The 22,133-nt window shown below is 40.3% G+C and overlaps 1 protein-coding gene across 6 annotated transcripts in view; it reads right to left on the minus strand.

The window, feature by feature from the left end:
- Positions 1-22,133, minus strand: part of SORCS2 (sortilin related VPS10 domain containing receptor 2) — a 940,675-nt gene that overhangs the window by 10,244 nt on the left and 908,298 nt on the right. For all 6 annotated transcript variants that reach the window (XM_019553064.1, XM_019553063.1, XM_019553062.1 and 3 more), the window contains exons 22-25: positions 19,339-19,451; positions 16,984-17,109; positions 11,725-11,824; positions 9,348-9,450 (exon numbers count right to left, since the gene is read on the minus strand). In XM_019553064.1, coding sequence (XP_019408609.1) covers positions 9,348-9,450; positions 11,725-11,824; positions 16,984-17,109; positions 19,339-19,451 — 442 coding nt within the window. The remainder of the gene's footprint in view (positions 1-9,347; positions 9,451-11,724; positions 11,825-16,983; positions 17,110-19,338; positions 19,452-22,133) is intronic.

Here is a 22,133-nt window from a genome sequence, read left to right on the forward strand (position 1 = left end):
CTAATCTCCAACCTAAAATTCCCTTGCTGCAGCTTGAGGCCATTACTGTTAGTTCTGTCCACTACAGACACAGAACCCCATCTTCATCCTTGCCATAACTGCTCTCCAGGTATTTGAAGATTGTTATCAAATCCCCCTCAGTCTTGTTTTCTCCAGACTAAATAAAGTTAGTTTCCTCAGAAGTCTTGCCTCCTAGACCCCTAAACATTTTTGCCGCTCTGCACTGGACACTTTCTAAACTGTCCACATACTCCTTGAAACGTGAAGGTTGAAAACTGAACGTGGCACACCAGGTGTGTCCTCATTGCTGCTGAACAGAGCAGAAGAATCACTTTCCTTGATTTGCAATGGACACTCCTGTTAATACAATTCAGTACATTCTTGGGTTTTTTTGCAACAAGAGTGCACTCTTGGCTCATATTCATCTTACAGTCTATGGTAATCTCCAGGTCCTTCTCTATAGTACTGTAGCTTAGCCACTCATTTCCCACCCTGTATTTGTGCAGGCAATTATGCCATCCCAAGTAAAGGACTTTGCATTTGTCCTTATTTAATCTCATCTGATAGATTGCAGACATTTTCTCCAGTCTATCCAGTATTCTGGATCCATCTAGAGTATCTGCAACTCCACACAACTTCTTGTCATCCAACATTTTGCTAAATGCACACTTAAACCCACTGTCTAAATCAGGGGTTCTCAATCCCTGGGCCGTGGTGAGTCAGCTGCTGGACCAGAATTGACTGCAGACTGGCAAACCACGGCATCCCCAGAGCTGGGCAGAGAGGCCCTGGCTCCTTGTGCAGGGTACACAGCAGTGGAGGGTTTGGCCCACCCCCCTGCCCGAGGGTGGAGGTATCCTTACCTGTCTGCCGGCAGACATTCCGGCCACGATCGACCGCAACTGCTGGACTGCGGTTTGCCAGGCCACGGACACTTCTGGGTTGTAGTTGGCCGGGCCACAACATAAAATCTTTTAGAACCCCTGGTCTAAATCACTGAATCACAGAAGTCGGGTCGGAAGGGACCTTATAGATCTTCAAGTCCGACCCCCTGCCAGGGCAGGAGAAAAAAATGGGCTCAAATGATCCCAGCTAGGTAGGCATCAAGCCTCCTCTTAAAGGCCCCCAGGGTAGGAGCCAGCACCACTTCCCTTAGAAGTTGGTTCCAGATCCTAGCCGCCCTGACTGTGAAGTAGTTCTTACGGATGTCTAATTAGTTCTTACGGATGTCTTAGGGATCATTAATAAAGATATTAAATAATACAGGATCCAGGATAGACCCTTGGGGAACTCCACTTGATACCTCCCCCCAGTAAGTGTGTCTATACACATGCTCCGGGGTGGTGCTGGTACTCTGAGGGCCGCTCTAATTAAAGTGCCTTCAGTGTCACCTCAAAATGGCGGTGGGACTGCTTTAACTAAAGCTTGTTCAGGGAGCTTTAGTTAAAGTGACCCCCGCCACCATTTTGAAACACAGAGATGCTGAATACACATGATACAGAGGGTACTGGAGCATGCTTATTTGCACACTCCAGCAGATTCGATTAATCAAGTCTACTCTGACGTGGAGATTAACATGTGTCAGAGCAGAGGTCCGTCACATCTATAGGTGCCCTAAGACATTAAGCCATTGATCATCATGCTCAACGAGTAGTCATCAAAGAAGTTATGGATCCACCTCCAAGTGCTTTCAATTAGTCTGTATTTCCTTGTTAATGAGGATGCTGTGAGAGGCAGTATCAAAGCCAGGCCAAAGTCAAGGCATATCATATCCACTGTTTGCCTCCCATCCACAAAACAAATAGATTAACAATGTCATACAGTAAAAAAAAAACGCTAACATCATACTGGATATATAAGCTGTTATATATGTATAAGATAAACACTGTATCTTTGATGAGCGGAAAAGTTATTTCAAACATCTCAACGCTGGTAAGACCTCAGTTCAGCTCTTATACCAACTTTTATGCAACACACTTCAAGAAAGATGTGGACAAATTGGAGACTGGAAAGTCTCCAGAGGAGAGCAACCAAAATGATCAGCAGTCTAGAAAACATGACCTTTGAGGAAATACTGAAAAAATTTGGGTTGCTTGGCCTAGAAAATAAAAGACTGAGGAAGACATGATAGCAGCCTTCAAATATGTAGAAGGTTACTGCAGTCATCTTCTTCAGCAATCCCTCACAGTCAAGGATGATTGTCTTGCATGATTCATGGAAGATGTCTGTCCATTACTCCTTTCATCATGGAGAAGTTGCTGCACATGAGCTTCCACGCAGCTCTTGATAGAATGGGACCTTGATCCAGTGGCAAGGAGACCAAGAAAACTGGGGGTCTTTTTCTGCTGCAGCTTTCATCTGCCTTTGCAGCTATTGGAATTCTAACATCTTCTGCCTGCTCTGCCATCGAGGACCTGTAGACCCACGGCTGGGGGCTGGGCAAGCTTATTATAGCGGCAACCTGTACTTGTCATATCATAGCACTGTCAAAGGATCAATGTGGCTTTTCAGGAGGGAAAGCATTGCCATCTGCTTCCTTCTTTACATCCTGGTGGTGCTTCTGCTGCTTGGTCTGTGACTGCTTATTCATCAGTGTTACCCCTGCTTATTTCACAGCTAACCTTCCCTGAAGGTCATTCCACTATCTGTCACTTGTGGATGTGCTGGGTAGCAGCACAACTCTGCTATACAGAGTGGAAAGTTATTAACCATTCTCTTTGTCTACTAGAGTAGGGACAAAAAGTAAAGGGTTCTAAGTTGCAACAAGGGTGATTTAGATTGAAATAATTAGATGTCTAACTGCAACTAGAGTTAGGCACTGGAATAGATTACTGAGGTAGAGTGGGAAATTCTATTGATGAAAGTTTTAAATAGCAGGTCAGGTTTATGTATAGCTGGTTCACACCCCTTGCTTGCAGTATCAACCAGATGACTTCTTAAGGTCCCTTTGGTTCCTATTATCTGTGATTCTATGATGAATCTTATATCCTTATTGTTGTACTAAGGAATGTTAGATGATCTCAGCTCCATGTTAGTAATATGATACATACATGGCAGCTTTGATGTGGCTAAAATATAATTTTTCTTCCCTTGAGTTCACATAGCAGATATAGAGCTATTCATCTCAGCATTTTTTTACCCCACAGTGTCCCATGCACTGTGGAAGCCAGCTAAAAGGGTTGCTAAACAGATGAAGGAATCTTGTCCTGATGGCTAACAGGATAATCATAACAAACATAACCATAAATATCAAAAAGAGAGGGGAGACTTTTTGGGGGGACTGAATTCAATGCAAGAAGGATGGTAGAGTTTTTAGAGACAATATACAGATTCTCAGCCCTTTCTAAACGAAGGATCTCACTCCCACAACTTTCCAATTGCTTATGATATTCAAGTGATGTGCGGTGGCTATTATGTTTAACCTGGATGATAAAACTATTGTGGTGTGCTAATGAAGCTGGCAGCATATTGCTAGCTTGAAGCACCAGATTGTCAGATACGTAAAGTATGAAAAAGAAACTTTTTTTTTTGCCTCTGTAATATTCTTATTCTCTGAACTGCCTCCTACTTTGGAACCTCAGCAGGATTTGTCTCGTCTTCCATCCCACAATAATCAAAATTTTGGAAAAGCTTTATTAAAACATCATTCCTTTACTAATGAAATGAAATGCTTGCGCTTTCCTTTTAAAAACGTTATAACTTTGCTGTGGAAAATACTTCTTAAAAGTAGCCCCTGAGCCCAATGCGTTAGCTAAAGAGGCTGTAAAGCACTGTGACCACCAGAACTTTTAATGTCTTTAGGCTGCCCGTGCTTATTGATCTCTGTCCTGAGTGGGGGGTTATACTCTCATGAATCCCAGCCACTTCTAATGTTTAGTTCATGTGATAAATGTCTAGGACTGAGTGCTACAGATACTCTGTTGTATAGACTCATTTGTTGGGAATTCTGTTTCTTCATTGAAAGCACGTGTGAACGTGTAAAAGATGTATACTCATGAATCTGAGTCAGGCTCATAGGCTGAATTAGGTTGTGCTGGTAAATATTTCACAAGTGATTCATATCTTTCCCTAACCACTGTGTTTTCATAGATTCTTGGTTTGGTGGATTGTCTGCTTTACAATTCAGAAGAATTAAATCTTATTGGAGATTGTATGCTCCTCTTCCCTGCCATTGAACTTACTGTGTTCGGAGACTCAAGTGAGAAATGTCTTCCTTTTTAATATCCTAATTTTTCACTAACCGCTTTAGAAAACTTATTTTGAGACATCCACTAGTCTAAGAAATCTGTGGCTTAGGAATATTTTGTTTTTCATTCAAAGACCCTCTTCCAGTATGACCTTAAAAACACGGGTTAGAAAGGAGGAAGTGGGGGGGGGCAACCTTTTTGGCAGAGGCACTAATTAGCCCTGCCCCCTCCAAGTGCCACTCAAACCCTTTCCCCTACCTGTTCTGCTTTCTGTTCCCTGCCACTGTATTTATAGTAACTGAGTATCTCTCTCTCTCTCTCTCTCTTTTAATTCACATATTATTTTATTGAATGTGTACATGCTGAATAACACAATCACCTCCTTGTACTGAGGAACAGATCGTATTGAAATCCAGTACATGAATTCAACACAGAAAGTACTGCATTTGGAATAATATTCTAGGGAGCATTTGATCAACTCAACACATAGTTAGATAAAATAGAGGCATTTTGGAAGAGGGTCCAGAGGAGGCCACTCGTATGGTTGAGGGCCTCCATGGCCAGCCCTATGAGAAGAGGCTGAGGGACCTGAATCTCTTCAGTCTCCGCAAGAGGAGACTGAGGGGGGACTTGTGGCTGCCTACAACCTTATCAGGGGCCAGCAGCAGGGACTCGGGGAAAGTCTGTTCACCAGGGCCCCCCTTGGAGTCACCAGGAACAATGGCCACAAGCTGAGGGAGGATAGGTTTAGGTTAGATATTAGGAAGAACTGTTTCACAGTAAGGGTGGCCAGAGCCTGGAATAGGCTTCCCAGAGAGGTAGTGCTCTCACCTTCCCTGGACATCTTCAAGAGGAGACTGGATAGGCACCTGGCTGGGGTCTTATGACCCCTGCCACCGCCAGTGCGCCTTCCTGCCCATGGCAGGGGGTCGGACTAGATGATCTGTCTAGGTCCCTTCCGACTCATTGATTTTATGATTCTAAATGTTTGCAGTTTTATTTTCAACAAGAGTAGCAGATAAGTGAGTCTTCCTAGTCCATTTTTGAATAATTGCTTTTATGATGTATCCTGAACAATGTAACCCAATCAAGCAACCTAATCACTAGCTGGATAGACATGACAGCCAAAGCATATTGTACTGTATGTGAAAAATGAATGCTGTGCCTCATTATTCAGCTTAACACAATGATTTTCATCCTAATTAGAACTATGGTAAATGGTAGCATTTTAATCTTCCCTTCTTAATGTGCATTTTTTCAGCAGGAGCAATGATACCACATCACTGTTTGCTACTCCAATGGCTCACTGGCATTCTCCTTACCTTCCCACTAAACTAATGTTCTCCTCCTTTCTAGAATATGAGGTATTTCACATGCTGCCTAGTAAAAGAGGTCTTACTTAGGATTATTCTTCTCTAATGTTTTGTGTGAATAAACTTCTTACAAAAGGGGATGAACTGTAAACCCTGGAAGCTGATGACAGCAAACAATACTTGAACAAACAGCAGATTCTTTCATGCTCCTCTGATTGTTTGCCTGGCAGAGAAAAGGGGTGATAAAATCAGACCCAGTGCCCTACTCACTCATTGGTCATGTCTACATGAGAAGTTTAGTGTGCAATAAACTAATTAGATGTGCAACAGATGTCAGGTATCTACATGTGGTCTCTACACATGCACCCCCATTAGGCTAAAGTAAACGAATGTACTGTGTGGCATAATATTACTTGTAAATACAGGTACTATCATGCTGCAGAGTAAAATATTCTGCAGCAGTACATGTGTAGACACTGCCCTGGCTGGCTGGGGCACAAGGGTGCTTTGTGTGAGGGCTGCCTGCCAACTAGCCCTGCACTGAAACTTATGCCCCAGCCAGTCCCTCTGCAGCACGCCAAGCCAGGCTGGAGCAGCCCGAAGCTGGCAGGCTGACTTCTGGAGCCCCCTGCCAGCCAGGGCTGCTCCGACCTGCTCAATGTGCTACATTCCCAGGCGCACATGTAACTGACATTAATATGCACACGTAGATGTGCCCATTCTTGGCTTTCCCTTTTTGACTGACAAGAAGTATGTGGCGGTTGTGATATGAACTGATCTTCTGATGGGATACAATTTGGAAATGGACACAATGATTGCATTTAGATTAGGTCAAACACTCAGAAAGCATTGTATTCAATTTGTAAAACTACTCAGCTGCCACATAGGTGCCCAAATAAGTCATCACATTTTTAAAACCTGGCTACAATGAGGGCTTCTAGGTGATCTGAGCACTTTCAAAATTCTGTAGGTGGCTGCCTGCAAGGCCCACAACCTCCTCCTCAGTTGTGTTTTGAGAGCACATGACAATCTGACCTTACAAGTTGTCATCAGAATTGCCCTGAGTTTAGAAGTGAACAGGCTGGAGGTTGCCTACCACTTTACCTTAGATGGTCATTAGATTTCAAAAATTCAGAATTCATTAACTCAAGACTACTCTTTTTGCTACTGAAACTGACCCATGGATGCATCTATGTTTTGCCACTTTACCATCCAATGCCATAGAAACAGGACTTCCTCCATTTTCTTAGGAGCCTAAAGGAGACCACTTCCTGGAAGTTTTAACAGTGAACCCAAAATTTCTTTTTCTTTTTTTTTCTAAACATATGTCATCCCCTAATTCATACCCATTCCTTCTCTGCACTACTCCATGTACGTCTTCCTCTCTTATGTGTATTTATAACTTCTGAGTATGTGAAGTGTCATTTTCAGCCTTAGCTACATTTTATCTAATCTGCATTGACCACCCTCTTTAAATTTTCTCATAAATTAATCCTGTCATCTTTCAAACTTTCTATGAATTATCAACTATTCATTGGGCCAGCAATGAGTAAGAAAGAATGACTGTACTCTTCTGCTTGTCCATTCATAGCATCTGATGAAGAAGGTTGTAGCCTATGAAAGCTCATATTTCTCTCAACAAATTAGTCTACCAGGTGCCACCAAAGTTCAGACAAACACAGCTAACTACCTCCCTGTACTCCTCTGGTTATGGCATTCATCTGACAGATCATGGTCTCTCCTCCAAGAACATTTATTTTATACAAAGTGGAAAAGCTTCACAACAGAGGGGAAACAAAGCTGTGAATAGCCTACAGACCAGTAATTGGACCGCTTTTTTGAGCGAGAGATCCACAATGTTTGTCCTACCCCTACTTGGGCATTAAAACTCAGGGATTCATAACAGGGAATATATTTTACATTTCCCAAACAATAAGGGCCAATTTGTGAATTATTTGCCCCATTTGTGAGTAGTAACACATAATTCAATGAGGCATCACGCATGAGTAAGAGCTCACCCAGGAGACTAAAGGGGTGAAAATATGGCCCCAAATATCAGTACCACAAGATTTTTAGAAGTGGTTAGGGATTTTAGAAATTCCATGAGAGATGCATTAAAGAGACCCTGATTTTTCACATAGTTTCATGGTCTGTATTTTCTGAAAATAAGGGTCTTTAGGACACTTGAAGTTGAGCCCTCAAAAATGGGTGCACCTGAAAAACTTATTAGATACCTTTAAAAGTATTTAAAAAATAATTCTGTCAATATCCTGAAAATCAGACTTCTCAAGCAGTAAAAGTGGACCCTGTTGCACAGTAATTCTCCAGCGTTGACAGCAGTTATTAGCCTACTGAGAAACACCTGCTTGTGACACCCATTTTTCTTAATTTGAACCCCTAACTAAATCAAACACAAATGAAAATTTAAAGGAAAGTGATTTCCACAGGAAAATTAGAAAAGCATTAGGGAAGTTACACTATATTGCAGTTCACAAATACTGCTATAATTCTTATTGGCAATAACTATACTATTCAGGAAATAATAGGCCAGGAGAACAGTTTAGGAAGGATTCAAGATAAGAATTACTTTTCTTTCTTTCTTAAATATTTTATACTACTTGTACCACTTGTTAGCTGCGTCTGTTGTTTAATTGCCTCAAACCTAGGAGTTAATAAAAAGGCCCTCATAATAGATAACACAATAAAGTTTTATGATCCTATAATATAAACAGAGACACTTCAATGCGCTGTTGTTGAAAATAATATAACTGTATCACACCAACCATTTTACGGTGCTTTTTGTGGTTGCAGACACTCAAAATATGTAGATGGAGTTTTGTGCTTTTATTTCAATTGTACGTAAAGTCTGATACACAATTCAATGTTTCACCCATAAGAACAATCAGTCACCAAGAGATTCAAGATTCTCCCGTGGATGTACCAAAGCAAGCACCGGTGAAAAAGATATCTTTGCTGATATGTACTCTCTTCTAACTGCTGTATTTTTGCTGTTACAAAAGCACAGCATGGCACCCTAGCCTGTAAAATTATTTTTATTTTCATTTAAAAAAAAAAAAAATCAATTATGAAATGAGAAGTCACTCAATTAATGTGTAACAATAGTAGGGTTTTGTCCAATGAGAATGTTTCATCATTGGCTGGCTGTTCAAACCTAAACACTTCTCTATGCTGAACCAAAACGAAAATAAAATAATACCTAAGCAGCAAAAATTCCTAAATATATCTCAATCATCAAATACAAATCAATACTTTCTTAAATCTGGTAAAGGCAAAAATATTTGCTTGACGCTTATGTGGTATCGCTTGTCCATTAGAAAGGCACTGCTTACGTAAAGATCATTTCCATAGCTCTTTTATTTCTTCACCAGTGTACTACAGGGTAAACTCTATTTCTATCTATTTCCATAATATCTGGGCATTCTTAATCTGAGCTGCACATTTTCAATAATCAAAACCTAAGGTGTAAACAGACACTGGCTTTTATGATTTGTAATAAATTGAACTGTGGATCAATTAATTGCCCAGGTAACTCATCAGGTTTAGGAGTTTATAATTAGAAACATATTTTAGCATAATTATCTTCCTTGGTGGTTGTACTGAGGCAAACTATTCCTATTTATCTTCAAACACAGCACCAGGAGCCAAACATCAATATTTAACCTTGATGTCTAAAAAGCCCAGAAAACCATGGGCTTTGAACCTTGGAGACTTTGTCAGGACATGGCCTCAAAAAGGTTGCCTTTTCAAGCAATTAGATGTAGTTTGGTTGAAATGTTGACATATCTAGTTCTTAAAATGTATGTATTCTAAAGCCAGGTGTACTTGCCTTTTAAATTTGTACAGGATGAAAGCACCAACTACAACGAGACAGATAACAAAGAGAACTACGATAGCCCAGTATCCACCACCTCCTCCAATCCTCTGAGAATCTGAAATGAGAAATATATAGTGGAAAAACTTAGTAAATCTGGTTTGCAACTAATTACCACCCTGAATTTGCTTCCCTATTGAATCTCTTAAGTCAAAAATCACTAGATTTTTCTTTTATAGCCTCTTCTCTTCATTCCAAATGTAGGTTCTTCAAAGAAGCAGCAACATATATCAGCTAGTTGGCAGATCCATGGAAGCACAGGAAATGCATTGCAATGAAATAACAATATTATTCTGAGTGATGATTTTTCAAGAACCTCAGAAAGGTACTGTAGGCATTATTCAATCAACATTCATATTGCCATTTTTATATGATATATAAATACTACATGTACATTTTAAAGATGGGGAACCTGATGCACAAAAAGATTAATTGTTTTCTTAATATCACACAGGGCAATGACTGGAATGGAACCTGGGACTTCTCAGTTCTAATACCCTGCTTTTGCCAGCATGAAACATTAGCTTTTGAAGCAAATGATTTCTATAACAACTTTCAGATTAGATATTACAGTGACAGAGGTCAGGATATGGAGAGCATAAGTATTGTTTCTTCTCTGAGATTTAATTTGGCAATATATAATTTAAATCACTATTTATGGAAGTGTTAACATGGCACAATGCACCATGCTCTGTCTGCCGGCTTGGTATCATTGAGTAACAAGCCAAATAGACATCATGGAAAATGATATTCATGCAAAAACAAAGTTGCTTTGACATGGTAAGAAACAGCTTGAGTTGGAGCTGCCCTTCATATTTAAAATGTGTACATTGAATGGATATTTCCTTCTGGTAGGTACTAGTATTATTGTACCAGGCATTGGCAAGACGACAGTTAGAATACCATGTGCAATTCTGGTCACCAAAAAAAAAAAAGGAGAGAGAGACAGTTAACCATGTTAGTCTGAAGTCAGGCAGAAGGCAACGTAGTGGTGTACCTTATAGACTAACTGAATCAGAAATGTATAGGCTTTCAAGAGCCACAGTTCACTTTCCATGAATGCTTACACATCTCTGATTCAGTTAGTCTGCGAGGCACACCACTACCTTGCCTCCTGCCTAACATTAAAAATAGATGGACTGAAACTGAAACTGGCTCAAAGATAGCTAAGGGAACAGAGACCTTTTCCTCTGAAGGAAGTTTTAATTAGTTTGTCTTGTTTAGTTTAGTGAATGAGATTGAGACAGTATATGGTGAAACTTTACAAGTACAATTTTTACAAGTTGGGAGGGAAAAGAGCTTTCTACATTGAAAACCAAGGTCAAATGCCTACAAACCAGCTTTAGATAAATTTGAACTAGAAATCAGAAGATTTCTAATTATCAAAGAAACAAAGTTTGGGAATAGTCTTCTGAGTCAAGTAGTGGGGGAAAGAACCTGAATTCCTGTAAGACTGAACTGAATACATTTATGGAAGGGATGATACAACAGAACCTTATCACCACGTTCTGGATAAGCGGTCCATGTATATGCATTACGTGGAGCTGTATATTTGCAGGCTCCATTCTGGAGCGTGGTAGGTGTCTGGTAATCCCATGTTACAGGGCTTCTGCTGGTTTTTAGAAAAAAAAGTGCTTAGAGAAAAAAAAAACTTTTTCCCTAGACCAGACTGGCACAGACCACAGGAGATGGTTGTCTTCCTCTGTAGCATTAGACAGGGCACTACTTCCCTGTCATTAGGGTGGCAGTGGCAGTGCATTGGCAGTGCTATTGTCACTTCTGTGCTTACCTATGGGCATGTGATTTGTGTTCATGTGATTTGATTGTGCCTTGTACTTGCGTGTTAGGATCTGAAGTGGGGATTTTGAGATTGGTTAAAAAATTTCCTACAAACAGTGGGGACTGGATTTGATGGCCCAGGAGGCTCCTTTTAGCCTTGTGTTCTGAAATCAAATCCACACACAATTGCAAGATACTTTTCAGTCTGTTCCTAATTAGATCTCTGTTTTTGTAGACTTAAATGCAGCCAGGAACTCAAATATCTGAGAGTCCAAACTGTGCATAACCATATGCAGTTGGCCAATTTTTGATTATCTGTCAAAATCTGGCGTATAATGAAAAGAATGAAAGCAATAAGGGAAAATACTTTCAATCTTCTCACAGGGTATCAAAAAGAATAAAACAATGAAAACATAATGGATAGTATCATTTACATTAGTGTATACCAGGAAAAAGCTATTATTTCTCAGGAGAGTTTCTACTTAGCTCTATAGAAATCTAACAACTATCTACAGACTGAATTGTTTTGGTGTTTTGTCTGTTAATTTTTTACCTGAATCGGAGTCATCTAAAGTCACTAAGACCCAATATCCCCCTCTCAGGAAGAAACTGATGTTGTGTGCATTCAAGGCTTGTTTTAGAGCAGCTATTCTCTGAAAACACAAAAAAGATAATGTCAAGCATCTTTCACTCAGTTCAACCTTTAGGAATTCAGTGCACTAAACGAAAAAGCCTCTCAGTTCATGGTATTGTGAGAAACGCACAAGACATATGTCAACGGTTTTTGTGAGTTGCGTGTAACCTTCAGGAAATTCCAGATTAAAAAAAAATATATAATCACTCAAATCTCTGCAACCCACGAATGTTCAAAAATGGCAAATGTTTATAGCCAAATCTTTCTTTCTCCTTATAGACCTTGTTTTTATCCCACAATATTTGATAAAAACCATCTCATTTACAGGTATTATTGGATTATTATTGAATCATACCTTGTGCAATGAATAAACCCTTTTAAAAACTCTTTCCAGTATCCTTATTCTGATCATCATATCAAAAGACAAGCTCTCTGTCACTTCATATTCCTTACCTATAAGAAATAATGTGCTTGATAATAAATTGCATCTCATGATTTGCTTCTCTTGCTTAGCTGTAACGGGATAGATGCTAATTTGTATCTTGTTTTTACAAAGATTTTGTAGAAACAGTAATTTCCACACAAAAATGGTCACAATTTCTCCTTTTTTTCTAATGTGGGCATAGCATTCTAATATATGGTCTCTCACACTGCTATAGAGGAACAAAATTAAAGGTGACACCACACTGCACCCCTATATAACCTTTAAATTGTAAGGGCTTGCCAGAGCTGCATGAAATAATTAATAACCTTATAAAAGACTCTCACTTGGGTTTTCTTAGTTATAAAGACACGCTTCTAATGCGGCATCCTATGGGAAATGGTATCCTAAATTATAGAATGAAATCTATAAAACTAGTCTTGCAGTTCTTTAGAATTACTTGTATTGAAGCAAAAGAAAGCAAAAAAACAAACCATATGTCATGTAGGGTGGGATGCTGTAGTTGTTAAGCTTGGCTCATGCAAACAAAACAAGCTTTACCACAATTGAATGCAAAGTTACACACCTGAGAACAAGGCATGCAGGCCATAGCTACAGAATGGACATCAGTATCTCTGAAAAGAATGTAGGGGTTACAGCGGACCGGTAACTCAACGTGAGCTCGCAGATAGAGGCTGTAATAAGTAGGAGTTGGGAGATGATAAGTTTTATAATGAGGGACTCAGTTCATTTAGTTTATAAAAAAAGATTTAGAGGTGACTTGATTATAGGGAAAATATACCAGAATTTGCAAATCTAACAGAAAGGTATTGATACAAAAATAAAACTCAGTGGCCTGTAATACACATACAGCAGGTCAGACCATCTGTTTTAAGGCTACTTTCTGGTATTATACTTCATGAATCTTGAAACTATTTCAGTTGTGATGGTGTAATTAATTGTTGTTGATGCCAATATATTGTCATAGCTATTCCTCATAGCAGACTTTTGACCAAGTAGTGGAATCAGTAGTTGTTCATGTCAATCAGTTGGATAAAAAAGATTTTAAAAACTGGAATTTTCTGGGAGAGTCTTCTGGAAAAATCACTGAGGTCTATTAAACCCTCATATTGTGTAATACTTTATTCAACCAAGGGTTAATATATCCACCTGAGGTGTGAGATACTACTCCACAAATCTACGATTATCTCCATTTAGCATTTTGTAAAGTTGAGCCATGCAGCCTCTCTTTTTCCATTCAAGGAGCCTATATCTGACTCCAATTTACTGGTTTCACAAGTAAGTCTCAAATTACACATGCATTTTAGATTTTATCAAACTTTTTGACATCTTAATTTTTAAAAAATGTTCTGCATAAATACATGTGCACATACCAATCATTTAAGTAGTCTATACAGCACAAAGATAGAGATGTAACCTTACAGAACCAATGGCTGGAGTGAAAACTCTACTCTGGCTATGACCACAACCATATAGCCTTATACACCTGAAAACAGCTGGACCGCTATGATGGAGAAATTGCAAAGATACTTCTTCTAACTGGGTGCAACTATACATGCACTTTACTGAAGAGTTGACTAATTAATTCCACAGTAAGGCATCACGGTCTACTTGTGCACAGGTATTAGGGTGCAGTAAATTAATTAACCCTGGGGACAGTACTATCCTATGCAGGAGTAATTTTGTATGCTGAAATGCATGTGTAGATGGTGACAGGGGCTGGCTGGGGCATGAGGGTGCTAAAGTGAAGGGGCTGTCCACCACCTAGCCCCACACTTTAGCACCCACATGCCTCAGCCAGCCCCTCTGCCGCACACTGCTGCTACAAAGAGCCTGGGGCTGACCCCCAGATCCCTTCCCGGCCTGGGGCTACTCCACCCTGGCTCAGAGTGCTGTGGTCCCAGGCACCCATGTAGACATTGAGCAGCTAACCTCAGTGCAAACTGTGCTGGAGTTTATTTTGTTGCCTTAGCACATGTAGATGCAACCACCGTGTAGCACTCTAAGAGAGTATGCCTGATACTATTCTCAGTATGCCCAATGCATCGAAATATAGCTAATCTGCACAGTAACATTACACTGTCAGCAACATACAACTACTTTACAGAATGTGTAGCTACTTCCACATCTGTCCTTTTCGTCCTGATTTGGCATACTTCTGGTCTTCTTCCAGTTCCAGAAACCATAAGTGGCATCTTAGCTGTGGATATCTATTACAGAAATTATATTCTATTAACACAGCTATTTCTTCTATACCTTCCAAGTGTTCGGAACATCCCACAATTATTAGCAGGACAGGTTAGCCCTTCATTTTTTCCTTCTTGGAGTGCATAGAAGGGTAGTTCAGATATGAACATGAAAAAACGAAGGCAGCACTGAATGTAATTTATGATATTTTTCAAGCTGCCTGGAAGCATGCCATTAATAATAGTTGAGATTTGGAGGGAACTAATCTACATGATCTTTTGTATTAAAAAAAAGTCAGCAGAACCTAAGGGCCTGTCTTTATTGGTTACTTTAAATTATTAAAGTGGTTCATTTGCTACAAGCTTGGAACAGTAAGATAATATTTCTTTTTAAAATAGCAATTTTTTCTTAAAAAGAATAAAAATGTTAAGAGTTTTAATGTGATGATGTAGCAAACAACTGTTCACAAAAAACTCATAGAAAGTACTTCTTAAAATAAAATAATTTCTGCAAATCAACTATGACTTCAATCTTCACTATGAAATTCACTATGATTACAAGGGAAGGCTAAGGTTGGGGAGTTTGTTGTTTGTTTGGTTTTTACATCAGGACCAGCCTCTCAATAATACTCTTATCCAATTTCCTTATACATTTCAGAGATACGTTTAAAGTCAGCTCCTCAGGTACTCTGACACTAGGGTTGGGATGCTGGGCAATTGACTGGTCAAATAATGCCAACTGACTTGACTGCCTATCAACATTGTTATATATTCCATAAAGCCAAACAATATCTCATATAGCAAGAGGCCTACCTTTTCCATTGCATCACAGTATCATCTGTAAGCAGGGCAGGAGTGAGCGCTCCCTGCCCTCAGTTCTTTGGGAGTCGCACTCCATTTAGGAGCTGGCACCCCCTGCCTTGCTCCTCTCTACTGAGTTCTCCCAGTCTCCTTACACTACATGGGGCTCCAGGAGCTACTCTGAGCTCAGGTAAGAACCAAAATTGGCAGCTCAGAAAAAAGTTTGTCCTACTGGGCATCCTCCATGACTGCAGGCATCTCCAAAATGCTTGACGAGTTGGCCTGCTGACAACTTAGCATGCCTTCATTTTAAAAAATGATTTTGTCTTTTATAGTTGTTAATGTATAAGTGTTTCATTTCTGTTTAATATCATGGGGGGGGGTGTTATTTTGTAACTGTTCAAGCCGACCATGGTGCTTCAGAATAAAACCAAAGGAAAGGGAAAACTGGTTGGCCTTGAATATCATTGACATTTACCAAACATTAATAGTTACAAAAATTTATTATATTTAATTTCATTGTTTCACAAGAACAAGTATTCTTTATAAAAAGCATAAGTACTACTGAAGATTAAACTATCTCTTGATATTGTTCAAATAAATTAATGTTTAAAATACTTTATCATTATGTAGCAATATTTGATTAGTCCATTGACCGAGTATTTTTGGTGTGGTCAAATACCCAGCCTTAATTGACACAACAGCGAAATCCCATGCTATCCTACTTATCCATGGATCACACTGATTAGGTGAATACCAGGACCTATCACAGCCCTCCTTTTGGCAACATTTTCTAATCAAAATGAATAATTCCTTGAATAATGATCTTTTTAACATAATAATGCTTGAAACTCAAGAAACTGGTACACACCCGAGATATTTTTTATGTTTTAGAAAAAAGGGCCTTGTGTTATACATTATAAATTATAGGCAAAGTCATGCGGAGATACAGTGCTCTTCTAGGGGTCCTTTCTGACTCAAGGGATTTCACTTGATGTGAGCAGTAAAGCTCAGCACTGAGCCTCAGCTATCTGCACTCACCCTGTTGCCTCAGAACTTGAAAAAGCTGTCTGTTCATTAGAATAGAAACACCTTGTGGGATAGCACTATGATGCACCTCACATAACAGTTCAAACCTTAAGGTCATATTGCATTCAGATTTGCATGTTTCTGAATACAGTAAAAATTATTCTTCTCCTTCATATTTTAAATATGGCATTCCCACAGTGATTACTACTCTAGGTTAGGGGACTTTTATCTACTGAATCTTTACAATTCAGCATGTTATAATTGTGGTTTCTGATTAAAAATAGATAAATATTAACTATCGCTTACTGGTACCAATAACAGATGGATTGTGCAAACGGCACAAAGCCCAGAGGGCAGGATGGAATAAAGTTGCTCTGTCCCTGAAAGGGCTTGTAGAGGAATTAAGAGGCTACAGCATACTCTCCACTATATTCCAGTACATCGTGGGCTATCACCAAGTGTAAGGCATAGCTGTTCTCTCCCTATTCCCTTTAGAACAGACTTAATTCCAAGGTATACAGGGAAGGTACAGGTACTGTACTCCACCAAGCACAGGGACTGCAATCATTGCTAGCCTTTTATGTGGCTCATGAAAGTAGTGGAGTGGGTGGTGCTTGGATGCTTAAAAAACAAATCCAGATCTCAGTGAAGCCAACTGGAGTATTGCCATTGACTTCAGTGGGATGGAGATTTAAAATGAACACATACTGTTCTGGTTACCTTGTCAGTAGTTACACTTCTCTTCAGCTTTGGTTGGTTTGCTGGTAGAAGCACATGCAAGTCAGCAGTTGTGGGCAGGCCAGGTTTCACCACAGTTACAAGACTTTCTTCTGGTATATTGGTTTCCTGCAGAGACAAAACCATGAGTAAATATGGTCTCTGTGCTAACTTTATCTTAACAATATTACTGTAAAACTACTGTATACAAACATGGTATAAAATAGATAGCTACTTCTTCATAGGTCTTTTCAAACTGGGCCTTAGCGTTCACATCTTTGAAGTGTAAACAGAATTCCACATAACTAATTGGAACTAATTGGAAATTGCATACTGCCCTATATTAATTAATCAAGGTGCTAAGAGCCTTGAAGGTAAGAAATGCTAAGTATTACCATCCCAACAATGAAACCTAATGGCATTACGGCCTCAATGGAGGACAGTTTTATCAGAACACTACAATAAGCATGTAATTTTTCACGGTGAAAGATTTCAAAAGTCAAACGGATTTTAGGTTTCTAACTGTTTATGCCGTTTCTGAAATTGAGACTTTTGTAAATGTTACTCCACTAGCTGAAGGTTTCACAAGATTGCCATTTAAGAAGGTCCATTCATAGCATCGAATGAAGAAGTTTGTTGCCTACAAAAGCTCATGCGCCTCTGAGCTAGCTAGCCTCGAGGTGCCATTCTGGCTACCTTCTAGTAGGTTTTATTTAAAAGTACCTGGGAATTCTGGGAGTTCCCAGGTCAAACGCTCATGGAAATTCTATCTGAATGTAAATAAAAGTGCTTGTGTCGTATTTTTTAAAAGTTAAAATGTGGTGCCAACATGACTAGAACATAAGAAACCTGTCTAGAAAATGTTGGTCATGGAAAGTATAACTTGGAGAGGAATTTCAATAGGTTTGGCATTTATGGAGGTCTAACCAAGGATGAAACAGAAGTGTATTTAATATATAAAAATAAAATAATCCCAATCTCATTGACATTGGTGCAAATCCAGAGTAAAATCAATGACATCACTGGAAGGTTTAGGCAGTAAGGCTTTTTGTTATCTTAGTAATAAATATTCTATAAGTATTTACCTCTCAGGTTAGAATGTATTGGTGTTTAGCGCAACAGAAATCAATACCTGTTTGTTATATCTTTGGCAGTGATTGTACCTAAACAATATAACAGTATAGTCTAGTGCTCCCTGTCTCTATGGAATGATGCTTTAGACTGTGTGTAGACAAAATGAGGGATGTGTGTGCATGACACTTTAAAGCAGGCTAAATGATTTAATGGTGTCGGGGTTTGCATGCCTCGGCGGCATGTTGCGCATTAAATTCCAGCTGCTGTAGAAAATTCAGCAGCGTAATGCACCTTAAATGACTTGGGATGCAGTGCCTCCTTGGAGGAGTTTTAGTTTGCTACCTCTACAGCCATGAAGCGAAGCACTGGGCTCCGTTCAGCTCAGGGGCTCTGTAGGAAGCACTACAGGCAGCCTGGCAGCAGCCCAGGAAAGCAGTGAGCCTGGTTTCCCCCCTGCCCCGGAGCCTGCCTGCCTGAGTTGCGTGGGGCCCTGTGCTTCCCTCCGCAGCTGCGGTGGCCCCCAAGACCGCCCAGGCTGGGTGCCTGAGGGCGGGTGCTGCTGCCACGGAGGGAACACCTCCCCCCGCACATACAGTCCGGGGATCGCTTTGCCTGCCAGCAGCTTGCCCTGCCCTCCCTGCCGGAGAGGCAGGTAAGTCAGTGGGGTGTGTGCATGACATGGGAGTTTAACTAGCCCTAAATTGCAGGTTTTTTTAAAACCCACCACTTCAATTTAGGGCCCCCGTTTCATCTACACACATCCTTATTCATTACACAATGCAGTTACTTAAGTAAATGTTTGACTTAGTGAATTTGGAAGATATGTCCATGTTCAAATTTACAGACTATTCGTATCTGTGATCTAAGTTAAATGCACAAGACTATAAATTCATTTAGTTGTACATAATCAAAGGCTAAATCCTGTATATTATAGTACCCTTGGTTTAACCCCTAACTCCATCGCTTTCAAGCTAAGTGTTCTTCTCACAAAATCAGCAGTATTTACCTATCTGTCCATCTGGCCCCCCAAACCCTGAGAGCATTAATTGCCAATTAGGATGTATTAGAATCAAACCTGCAATGCTGAAATATTGTTTTATGTGGTCTGGATACACAAGTAACTCTAGTCTCAAACTGCTTCTAAATGTCGCCCTGGGGTTTCTGTTTATTGTTCTACTCTGCTTGCTGGATTGTTTGCTTTTTTTCTAAACGGAAAGGCATTAACTTAACCTTCAAGCTTTCTGACTGGAGAGGCCGCAGTATGTAAGCACTGTAAGAAAATACCTTTGCAAGAAGTCGTGTCACTACCCGACCTATGTCTTCCCTCCACTCTGGTATGTTGGGGTTGTACATGTCCAGATGTTTAGTAAACTTTAGAGAAAGAATATGAAAATGATCTAGAAACAGGAAAGAAAGATTGTTTTTAACAATTAATAAACAGGACTGAGAAATAGGACTGAGAAAAACTGCTTTTGCAGAAAAAGTAACATTAAAAAGAGTGATCTCAGAAATATTTTATTATTTGTGCTGAACGCATACTTAGAATTTCCACTGTGCTAAGTGCTGGATGCATATAGAACAAAATGGCAGCTCCTATTTTAAGAAATGTACAATATTTAATATACTAGCACCAGTTGCTTCCTTTAGCAACCTCCTTCTGTATTTCTTCCATCTATGTCTAAATGTTTCTAAACACTGGGGAAAAGCAACAGGAAAAATAAAGAAAACACATTAGCATGCTCCACTGGGCATACACTGCCACACATACCACAGTGTTTTGCTTTCAGTGGACTTGTGCCAATGAATTTAATTCTCAAGGGGCATCTACACAAGATGTTTTACTGAGCAACAGACTAATTGACTGCACAGCAAAGCGCCACCATTTACATGTGCAGATGCTTACTGAACAGTAAATTAGTCAATTGTGTGGCTAATTTGCTACTTGCAGATTCAGGTTTGCTCAAGCTTCCAATTCTTGTAAGCTTCCTTTTTGTATTTAACCTTACCGAAGAGTTCTCTGCTAAGCCAAGCTGGTTGTTTGCCACATTTGCAATTCTTCTTGCACATCAGGATGGTTTGTTCCTGTGTCTCAGTAAGGTCCCCTTAAAACCTTACTCATCAGAGCCCAGCTGGGTAGCAAGCAGCTCCTGGGGACAAGGAACAATGTCCCAGTCCCCCTTCTGATTGTGGAGCTGGGGACGGGAGCTCCCTGCACGAGAAGAGTTCTGCGCCCACTCCAGAACTGGCTGGGACTTGCCCCAGAACAGGGCAGTTCCTGGCCAGGCCCATACTGTGCATGGAAGTCTGCACATGCAGCCCAGAGCTATTTTGGGGCAGGTCTCCGGGCAGCCAGACTGTACTTGTAGACTTCCCTGCACAGCCTGGTTCTGGCTGGAAACAGTTGTGTTCTGGGCCAGGTCTGGCAAGCTCCAGGCTATGTGTGGAAGCCCCACTGTCATAGGGCTTTTCCCTATGTGCATGCTGCAGCTGTCTCCTGGCCCATGCTCATGAGGACCTCTCCTGACATGTATGGGGCCAGGAGACAGCTGCTGCTGCAGCTGGCAGAGCTCTCCTGTCCCCGTGCCCCCAGCCAGCCCCCAAGGGGTGCCTGGAGCTCCCCCTGGCTGCTACAGGGGTCAGAGCAGGGAGGGAGCAAATCTATATGTAGATGTACTCCCTGGTAGATGTTTTCCCCCATAGGCTTACTGAACAGTATTTTTACTGCATAAAGGCTGTGTTTACATGAGATGCTAACTGTGCAGTAGCGCCAATGCACAGCTTTTTTGTGATGCTACTGTGCAGCAGCCTGATACTATTGTGCAGTAGCGTTGCGTCACTGTTACTGACACATGACACTTCTGCACAGCGGTCACGTTATAACGTGCAGTCAGTGTGTTATGTAGATGTGTCTAGTAAGTCTACTTCGAATTAATAGTACATGTAGATGCACCCACTGAATCACAAACATATAGTTCTTGCCCACTGCATATTCCCTTTATTCACAGAAAATGAATATTTTTGTTTCAATAATCTACCTATGAAAGTGAGAATACAAATGACATGCCAAAAGCTAACCACTGCTCTGTTTAAAAGAGGAAATATGATACATTCACAACAATTCTATTGATATAATCCAAAATATCTGAAATACTAGAAAGGGACAATTCCTTGTTTAAGAGGACTGTATATATTTTTTCCTTTGTCCTCATATAATCTTTGGAAGAACACCTGAAAAAGTTAATGCAAAGGAGAGAACAAGATCCTTTGGAATGTATGAAAGATTCAATTGACCTCTATAGCAACTTAGACAAAATCATAGTTTTCCTAAGTATTTTGTTATTTCCTTTACCACCAATACCTTTTTAGTCTTTCACACTGCCTTTGCCAATACAAACAGTAGATTCAGTAGCAGAAAATCAGAGGCATGATATGCTTACAAGCCAGTCTAATAGGGTTATAGTTTTAAAGCTTTCTGTAAAGACTTTATTACAAGCATTCGTGAAATCCATTTATTATAGGGCAGAAGTTAAGAGGTTTGCAAAAGAATGCTAACTTGAATATTAGTGTTTGCCATTATTTTATATTATAAAAGCACACTAAAATCAAAATGATAGAGTCCACTTGAAATGTTAGGACTAGAGGTATATATGAGGGTTTTTAAATCCCCATATTTGCAAACCAGTGCAAACTACAGTGGAAAAACAGGCTATTCCATTTCCTGTATTTGACTGCACATAGTAGGGCAAGGAAAAAGTGTAGCTCCCCACTGTAACTGCGAACACTTTGTAGGAAGCATTCCAAGTTGCAACGATCATCTGGACCAAACAGAAGTTCACTGCTGGTTCAGGAGGGAGGGGAATCTAGCTGCTAGCTACAGCCTGTAGCCAGTTTACCCTAGCAATGACCCCTCCTCCCTGTGAGGCTGCAAAGTTTTCAGAATGGGAGAGGGGGAAAAAGGAGCAGAGGAAGTTCAGTCTGGGGGGTTTTGAGCCCCCACTGGAGGGTGGAGTAGGTGAATTGGAGCCCCCAGCACCTCAGGGGGCTCCAATACACCCAACCCCACCTCCATTGGGGGCTCA

The sequence above is a fragment of the Crocodylus porosus genome, unplaced genomic scaffold (assembly GCF_001723895.1).
Source record: "Crocodylus porosus isolate Cpor-Errol unplaced genomic scaffold, CroPor_comp1, whole genome shotgun sequence".
In the NCBI taxonomy this organism is placed as follows: Eukaryota; Metazoa; Chordata; order Crocodylia; family Crocodylidae; genus Crocodylus; species Crocodylus porosus.